We start from the raw sequence: 9,700 nt of genomic DNA on the forward strand, positions 1-9,700 counted from the left end.
GCTGTATACATTAATATTCATATACACACTGTATACATTAACGGGTTAATTTTACCCAAAAATAAAAAAAAATGTCATCAATTACTCACCCTGTCATTCCAAACCCATAAGACGTTCGTTCATCTTCAGAACACAAATGAAGATCTTTTTGATGAAATCTGAGAGCTTTCTGTCTCTCCATTGACAGTTACACAACTACCACTTTGACATTTCAAAAAGTTCTAAATTCATATGAATTGAGCGATTTAGTCCAAATATTCTGAAGAGAATCGATCACTTTATATGATGAACAGATTTAATTTATGCTTTTATTCAAATATATACATTGATCAGTGAACATAAACAGAAGCTCAACCGAACCTGCTTGCGAGAACAAACCTCATTGGTTCTTACTGAAGCTCAAACGTGCTGCGTAACGCGAGAATTAACCTCATTGGTTCTTGCTGAAGCTCAAATGTGTTGTGTAACAGGAGAATGAACCTCATTGGTTCTCGCACGTCAAGCGAACATGCTTGAGCTTCTATTTAACATAACAGATATCTGAGTTGTCAATGTTTATATGTGAATGAAAGCCTAAATTCAATCTGTTTATCATTTAAAGTGATCGTGTCTCCTCAGAAAATTTGGACTATACCGCTCAATTCATATAAATTAGTTTTACGATCTAGCTGTCAATGGAGAGACGGAAAGCTCTCAGATTCTTTTTTAAGAAATTAAAAAAGATCTTCATTTGTGTTTCAAAAATGAACGAAAGTCTAACAGGTTTGAAACTACACAAGGGTGAGTAATTAATGACAGGATTTTCATTTTTGAGTGAACTAGCTCTTTAAACTACAAACAGGCTTTTAAACAAACACATTGAATCATGTCACTTCAACATCTAATAAGTCAGATGTTTGCTTAGAGAACATCAATTACTGAGTCAGACTAAAGTGATTTTTGGTGGAAATATTTTCATTTATATACTGTATCAACTCATGTTTCCAGTTTTCAGCAACTTGGTGGGCATGTTGTGACTCGTTTCATATCCGAAGATGGTCATAAGAGAGATAATTTACATATAGAAGAAAACAGTAGCAGTGTTTAATTGTAAGGGTCAGAGAAGAAAGTAAAAAATAGTTATAGGAGTCAAGCTAGATTATGATATTAGGGTGACCATATTTTGATTTCCGAAAACCAGGACACTCGGCCCAGCAATGAGATACTCAAATGATACTCGAATTTACCTCAAAGATTCCTTATTAATTTCAATACATTTAAAGTAGGACTTGAAAACAGGACATGTCCTGGGAAAACAGGACGTTTGGTCACCCTAATGACATGAAAACTTGACTAACATTATAAGTAGACTGCAGGGATTTTAATTGTACAAAAGTGTAGAATGCAGCCCCTTAAAGATGTGTTATTATAACTTGAAATATTGCAACTTTGCATTGCAAACAACCACAGTCACAGTCATAAAAAACATCTTTATTTATATTTCAGACGTGTGATTACCCAGAGGAAGATTTTATCATTCAGATGTTGCTCACTAGACTTGGAGGTCTCTTGGAGGTTATGTGTCATTTAATGATCAACTTTGCCTTTGATGTTTCTTCTGAATATTTCCCTTAACACCTACAATATATATAATTGAAATATACTAATTCCACACAGAGATTACATTTTATACAAAATATATATAGCAACCACCTAGAACACCCTAGCAACTGCATAACAACACCCGTTACCATCATGGTGACAAGTGGAGCATGAGCTTAGTTTGAGAATAGATATATGTCATGTATTATATTGCTGTCCTTATTCAGCAAGTGCTATGTTAATGCTACCAAAGCATTTTGTAACCAATTAGCTAGGTGACATTTATTGAATTAGCTATTTAAATCTAGCCAAGTTTCCACTATTAAAAATGTGAGGTTACATGATATTTTTGTAGTTAAATGTATGAATTAGCTTACTCAAGTATTTCAAGTTCAGAGCAATTCAAATGTATGATTACAAAATAAAAGTTCTGCTTATTTAAACTTAAAATTTCTTAAATTAAAAAAATGGAGCAACTGATTGCCTCACTTTTTTGAGTTTACAGCGTAGCAACTAGGGATGTGCCCAAAGCCTAAATCCGAATTCAGAAAGGCACAGTAAATAACAAACAAACGCATTCTACGGAGCCCCTTAAGGGACATGGTTAGGCTTGCTGCGGTAATCGTTTACATAACAGTACATCAGCTTTAACTTGTGTAGCTAGTGTGAAGATAGTGAGGAGAGATGACTGACAGACAGGGCGATGTCAGAGGATTTGGTGCATAACAGTTCCTGAGCGTCATTGACAAATATTTTATCTTGTAAAATGCGCGGTCTATACCGCATCCCAGGAAACACAGAACGTTCCCCTAACGTTAGTATCTGGTTCCCGTTTGGTTATTTTTTTGAGAACCAAACATTCTAGGAACATTTTTTCTCTTGGAATTGCTCCGTTTATTAGGTTTTATTTTTTGCAACCATAAAATAATATTCCCAAAACGTTGCAGGGAGGTTATTTTTAAATAACCTAAAAATAACTTTCCCTAATGTTTATTTTTAGGTTATTATTTTGCAACCGGGGTAATGATTTCGGAGTAAAGAGGTTGGGGGAATGTTCAGAGAAAATAGAATAAATAGCGTTAGAGCAACATTAAAATAACGTTAAAGTATCATTAGAATAACATTCTACAAACTTTAAACTATAAAAAAGAACGTTCTGTGGACCAAAGATTGTTAGCTGGGATTGCATTCGGCTTTGGGCACATCCCTACTAGCAACCAACCTTAAAACCCAGCAACTGTCTAGTAACCATTAGAGCTTAGATCGGGCCCGAAAAATCAAGTCCGACCCTACCTGAGCCCGTGCATGTTGTGTCTGAGCCCAGCCCGGCCCGGCCCGACACATAACTGTAATTATGAGCCTGAGCCCGATTTAAACCCGACCATTTTTTTATACGTTGACCAGGGGTTTTCAAACTTTATCATGGCAAGGACCCCCAAATATGATGAACCTTGTATTAGGGACCCCCTTCCTAAAATCCATCTATATATCCATCTACATACATGTATGAAAAAACAGAGATAAATAGTAAGTGTGACATTATAAATACAACATATTGTTTCCAAACTTAAATTGGCTATACTTAATGTTGGATGCATAAACTCGAAGAAGAAATTTTCAATTAAAACGTATTTTTTATAAGCAACTTTCACAATAAATGTATGCAAGCGGCTTACGTACTGCGTTATGAATACTCCCTTACAACCCCAGTGAGCAAGATAAAGGACTATAGTGAGAAAAACTCACTAGAAAGATACAAAGCAAACATATACAATTCTGGAAAGTAGGTTTACGGCAAGAAAGGAGAGAAACGTCTAGATTTAACATGAAACATAGAACATAGAATGTTCGGTAGACTTTATCCATTTTTGCTTTGTCTTTTTATTCTCTGAAATTTTCTGGGGACCCCTTAGAACCTTCTGGAGGACCCCTGGGGGTCCCCGGACCCCAGTTTGAAAACCCCTAACGTGGGCGACTGTTCTGATGAGAACGATCCTGTAATGAGCGTAATTATCCGCTCTATGCCAGCGCTCCACTCATGAATCGCTCACCGGTAAAATAACGTTCGCTTAAATCCCGCTCAGAGTCAGACATGGCATTTATCTGTACTGTAGCCTACTATACTTCTTGCAGCCATTAAACATTAAACAAAATGTATTTTGTTTCTTATTTATGTTTAAATATTATAGTGTTATTTTTGAATTTCATCTAGGCTATATTGATTATGAAAAGTTCAAAGATGCGAGTGGGTCAGAAATTATTTTTACCACCTCATTAAAGGGTTAGTTCACCCAAAAAAGAAAATAATGTAATATATTACTCACCCTCATGCCGTTCCACACCCTCAAGACTTCCGTACATCTTCGGAACACAAATTTAGAAAGGATAATAAATTACATTATTTTCATTTTTGGGTAAACTAACCCTTTAAGTTTTGTTTTGTAGAAAGCCTTTCTTTAAAGTGAATTTCGTTTTGTATAATTTTGTATCTTAATTTTAATACATTTTTATTTATTAATAAGAAGCAAATTGGCTATAGCAGACAAGAATCGTGACATGAAGGCACCGGAGCAATCACTTTCATTGCACATGAACTGGAGCGCATCTCATAAATAAACCGAAACTCAGCAGCTACTTGCCTCACAGACATGAGAAATATGTGAATAGAAAGCTTGAAATGTCTACTTTTAAACAAAACAATTAGAAACGAAAATAAATAGTTAAGCAAAGCGCACTGTTCACATAAGCAGCTCATGACTGTCGTCTCGGAGCGTTTCTGTTCAGAATGCTGCACTTCATCACTGCGTGTGCTGTGACTAGGGCTGGACCAGAATATTCGAATGTTCGTTTGATGGGTTGGTATTCGATTTCCAAATTTGTGATTCGAATATTCGTTGTTGTTGTTTTTCGCGAACACCTGGCATCCCGCTCAAAACAGCTCTCATTCGCGCTTGCATATGTTTACACTATAAAATCACTATAAAATACAATACTTTCTTTCAATTATCTTATAGCCATGCCATTTTTAATAGCCTCGTTATACTTAATAAATATATTTGCTTCTTCTTAGTGTTCCCTGCACCAGAGCGCACAACTGCACAAGCTTATAATGCATAAGCCATATCTGAGCTTGCATTTTGGGTTAAACTGCGTTTGTTTGACATTGTGGAAAATAGAATAATATAATCAAAATGTATTATCCTTTTTATTAAAATTAATTTAAATCATTTAAAAAAAAATGCCTCAGGTTCGTTTTTTTATTTTGACGCGGCGCGTTAAAAACTCGCCGACCAATGAGATCAGCGCTTTTGTTCACGTGCCTGGAGCTGCTGAAGTGACAGTAAAACACGACTTGGTGGCGCTCAAGCACAAAACGGTCTTGCCGAGCACACATTGATACGACGAAGAAGTAGTAAGTAGACAAAGAAGATGGGCTGCTAATGCTGCTTGCCAGTTAGCAAAAAGTGTGTGAATGGTTTTGGCCATAGACATAATATATCTGTGGTTTTGGCAAGCACGTAAATACTGTCTCTCCTCTTCTTCTGTGTGACAAGCGAGTGTCAGAAGCGTAAAGTGCCGCAGCACCACCTTGTGTACCGGGAGCGTATCTACTGAATGTGCATGTTCACTCGGCGCATCGCCAGTGAAAATCGCTTGGGTGTGAACACTCAAGACGCGCCGAAAAACGTCACGAAAAACACTGGCGATAAGCGCGCGCGATATTCGTCCCAGTGTGTACAGGCCTTTAGAGCCCTGCACAGGCCTCAAATCTAGCCCGGCCGTGTCCGACAGCTTACCAAAACTATGTCCCGTGATTTTTGATTTTATTTTTTTATCCTCCCTATTAGGCCTACACATCGTTGCAGCCATTAAAATAGTTCAGTTTTGTTTTTAATCCTGACTTGTGCAACTTTGTACACATTTGTTTCTTAGTTGTAATATTAGTTCTTACTTTACTAAAAATATATATATTTCTGATTATGGCATAGCGTTCTGCCCACCCGATTAGGCTAATAAAGTTATGATTAAAAAATCACAGAGGATAGTGGCTGGAAATATCTGGGTCGGGTCAAGTTCGGGCACGGGTAGAGAATTTAAACTCTGGTAACCATCCAGGACACCTTAGCAACCGCATACAAACCACCTAGCAAGCACAAACCTTCAGACTAGTATTTCTCAAGCCGACATCAAAGTTTGTCGACATGTATTTTAATTGTCATTTGTCTTGTGTCAGGTGCAGCAGTGGCGGGTGTGTACCGTGTTGCAGGGAAGGACATGGCTCCTCTTGAAGCTCTGGTGTTCGGGGTCGGCCAGACCGCTTTTACCGTCATCATTTCATTCTCACGGATCTTGGCCACACTTTGAACGGACGGCAAGCATCATTGACTCACGCACCCAATCAGCCATTCAGCCGGCAGAAGAGCCGGGCTCGAGGTGAGTGGGATTAAACCACAGAGATTTGGCCTGTGGTGCAAAGAAAGGAGCTTTAGGAGACGCTAATGGCCAATGGACCACTATGTGAAAACCCTCTGGAACGGCATCTCTTGGAGAATTCAGCATTTCAAGAAGCAAAAGCAGCATTATAGGCCAATGACTGAAACTCAATCAACGTGCCAACTGCCTCGATGGAGGATTAAGATGAATCTTGGGATGTCTGTTCATCTTTGTTGAACATTTGTTTGGTTTTTGCACATGGATCACTTCAGCTTTATGTAACTGAATGGTGTTAGAGCCGTAGCTGGGCCCTAAAGCCAAGATGGATGCATCAAAAGCATCCTCTCTGTCTGTATCTTTGTATGCTCAATAAGTGTGGGAAAACACCACTAAACATTTTCTAATTCCTCTCAACTGAACGGCCTGAAATATTCCTGTTAGTGTGATTATGGATCTTCACACTGGTCCAGCAGTATTACCACATCCAGTTTTCTTCTCCATAAGAAACGGCTTCCACTTTGCACTTTCTGCATTTTGAAAACTGTTTAAAAAGTGTAAGATCTGTAGGAGGTTATTCAATATGGACCTTAATTCAAGGAGGTTTAAGTGTAATCTGTTCTCTTGTAACCTGTATAAATTTATCCATAATGGAAAATGCCTTATAATTTAGAATCACACAATGGAACATCTGGGATATTTAATCAAATGTCAGTCAAGACGACTATTATTCAAAAAGTCACTATGGCCTACAATAGAGCTGCACGATTAATCGTTAAAAAATCGTGATCTCGATTCAAACACCCACGCATTCTCATTCCTAAATGACAGCGATTTGCTTGTGTCTATTAAATCTTTGACAATTTCACAGCGGAACAAAAATATGTGTTTGCGCTGACACTGACCAAGAGAGAGAGTAAGAGCTGTGAGTGTAGACCTCACTCCCCTGATCTCAAGATGTGCGCTTAGCGACTTAGCATCCTTGTTAGCACACACGCCTCCCATTTTGGAGACTTTGGCTTGAGTAGGACTGGTTACATTTGGTGCCGTGACCCGTATGGGAGTGAGGTTTAGGGGGGTGAGTGTAATGGCCAGTAAGAGCTGTGCATGTAAACCTCACTCCCCTGATCTTGAGAGGCGCGTAGTGACTGACACTAGCCACTGCAGTCTTCAGTTTGAGGCCTGCTCGGAGTGTGTCGAATAGGAACGGTTACATTTGGTGCCGTGACCCGTATGGGAGTGCGGTTTAGGGGGATGAGTCTAACGGACGTAGGCCAGTAAGAACTGTATGTGTAAACCTGGCTCCCCTGGCCTCAAGAGATGCGCTACCGACTGATGCTAGTGGCTGCGGTCTTTAGCATCCTTGTTAGCCGCATCCCACGCCAAAGACCTCAGTTCGAGGTCCGCTCGGAGTGTGTCGAATAGGAACGGTTACTTTTGGTGCCATGACCCGTATGGGACTGGGGTGTAGGGGGTGAGTGTAACGGGCAGTAAGAGCTGTGCGTGTAAACCTTACTCCCCTGATCTTGAGAGGCACATAGTGACTGACACTAGCCTCTGTAGTCTTTAGTTTGTTAGCGTACCCGCCTCCCACGCCAAAGACCTCAGTTCGAGGCCCGCTCGGAGTGGGTCGAATAGGAACGGTTGCATTTGGTGCCGTGACCCGGATAGGAGTGAGGTTTAGGGGGGTGAGTATAACGGCCAGTAAGAGCTGTGCATGTAAACCTCACTCCCCTGATCTTGAGAGGCGCGTAGCGACTGCAGTCTTTAGTGTCTTTGTTAGCACCCGCCTCCCACGCTGGAGACCACGGTTTGAATCCCGCTCAGAGCGGGTCAAGTAGGACGCGTTATGAAACAACTTCACAAACAATCTTTTCAACCACACAGTTTCATTATTTCTGTGTTACAAATATTCATATTATTACAGAAGTACTGAGATAAAAGATTATAGTTCGGATATAAACACTGATGTCTACATTCACCTTTTGAAAGTAACTTGGCGCTTCAAATAATATTGTATCGATTACATCATTACACCACCAGGTGTCGACAAGTGACTGTTAAAATATGTATGTCATTGAATCATTCATTCAAGAGATTCGTTCAAAAACATTGATTCATCCAGTAATCAAACAAGTGAAGTCTTTATGGGTGAGTCATTGAATCATTCATTTGACCCTCTAGTCTAGTAAATGACATGCTATTTTGTTTAGTTGTCTGTTTCTGTTTGAAACAAAGAAATCAGGATTGTCAATTTACCCTGAATCGTGCAGCTCTATCTGGGATTTAATGTCAGTTTTGAAGCAAAGACGACCACTTTTCAAAATGGTCTACAACTTTTTGTTCTGTTATGATGTAATCCATCACCTGTGATTAGATCATGGACTTCCTGCCCTATACACATTCAAATCTGAACTTGGTTTTTATGTAGTCTTTATGTATAATCCATTTTATCCAGCATTACTGTGGCAATACTCTCCCTGCTCGAGTATGGGGACTTAAACCTCAGGCCTTAAAAGACAAGACAGACACCTTCGTCCTGGCGTACGACTACGTGAGTAAATCGAGAGGTGATTTTCTCCTTTGCATTGGCATCACAAATGTAATCTGAATTTTGTGATTTTTAGGATACTTGGACAAATGTATTGTACTTGAAAGCTGTTGCGTGGAAGTGCACACTGATGCCATAATGAAAGCGGTCGCTCGTGGGGCTTTGCCAACAGACGTGTGAAATTGCACTGTTAATAATTTGCCTTCCATAAATTTCCTGATGGACTTCACCAAAACCGTATAAACTAGCGTTCTTTGCGGAACAGGAGTGAGCGCACTGGTGTTAAAATGTTAAACGGGGAGCGTTTCGCTGGTGTGGAATGTGACGACAGCGGTGTGTTTTGCTGCCACTGGCTTTAATGATAAAACATTATTTTTATGAACACCATTAATTTTTGATGTCTTGATAATAACCTTATAGTTGAAGACTATTCGATTTGTTTTGAATGTAAATGTTTGCAAAAAATTACATTTTTAGTATTTTATATTTATTTGTTAGCACTTTTTATGAAGCTTTATATGTAATGGTATTCATAAAGCCTATTTTTTATTGCTCTTATTATTTATTGTTAGGGATTTGAACAAACATGATTTCATTATTTTGAAGTATTATTTACATTTTTCATAGCATGTAGCCGTTCAATCTCTTCAAAGACTGATATCAAAATCCACCTGTTGATTTCTGTATTTAAGCATTACTAAACAAATAATGTTTTTTTTTGTTGTTTATTAACAGTGCATTCCATGTGTGGCAGTCAAAGCGAATGACGTCTAAAACTATGTATTGTATGAAACAAGTGACGTCGAAGTCACTCAAACACAAAGGATCATGGGAAATGGTTCATTTAGCTCTATTCTTCAATGTTTATTTAAGCCAAAGTTTTCCTTATCTCTTCAGCTTTAGGACTTTTTAAATTTATTATGTTTTTTTTTTAAACAACAACTGTTTATGACTTTTTATATTATGTGTTTTTGCTTGTCAGATTCATGAAGCAGTTTTAAGTCTGAACTACTCCTGAAAAGGCTGATTTTCCTTTTGTTGTTACTGTGAAAGGCGTTCAGATGTTATTAATGAGTTTAAGGTATTGATGAGGGTTTGATGTAATGGCTATTTATTTATTTCCAATCTTATGCAACT

The 9,700-nt window shown here is 38.6% G+C and overlaps 1 protein-coding gene across 1 annotated transcript in view; it reads left to right on the forward strand.

Moving 5' to 3' along the window:
- tmem170b (transmembrane protein 170B) overlaps positions 1-6,666 on the forward strand; it is a gene marked incomplete at its 5' end in the record, with an annotated part of 29,912 nt that extends 23,246 nt beyond the window's left edge. The window contains one exon of the mRNA XM_079830187.1: positions 5,816-6,666. Within this exon, the coding sequence (XP_079686313.1) occupies positions 5,816-5,946 (131 nt within the window). The 3' untranslated portion in view covers positions 5,947-6,666. The remainder of the gene's footprint in view (positions 1-5,815) is intronic.
- Positions 6,667-9,700: the final 3,034 nt, after the last annotated feature.

The sequence above is a fragment of the Gobio gobio genome (genome assembly GCF_949357685.1).
Source record: "Gobio gobio genome assembly, chromosome: 11".
Classification (NCBI taxonomy): domain Eukaryota; kingdom Metazoa; phylum Chordata; class Actinopteri; order Cypriniformes; family Gobionidae; genus Gobio; species Gobio gobio.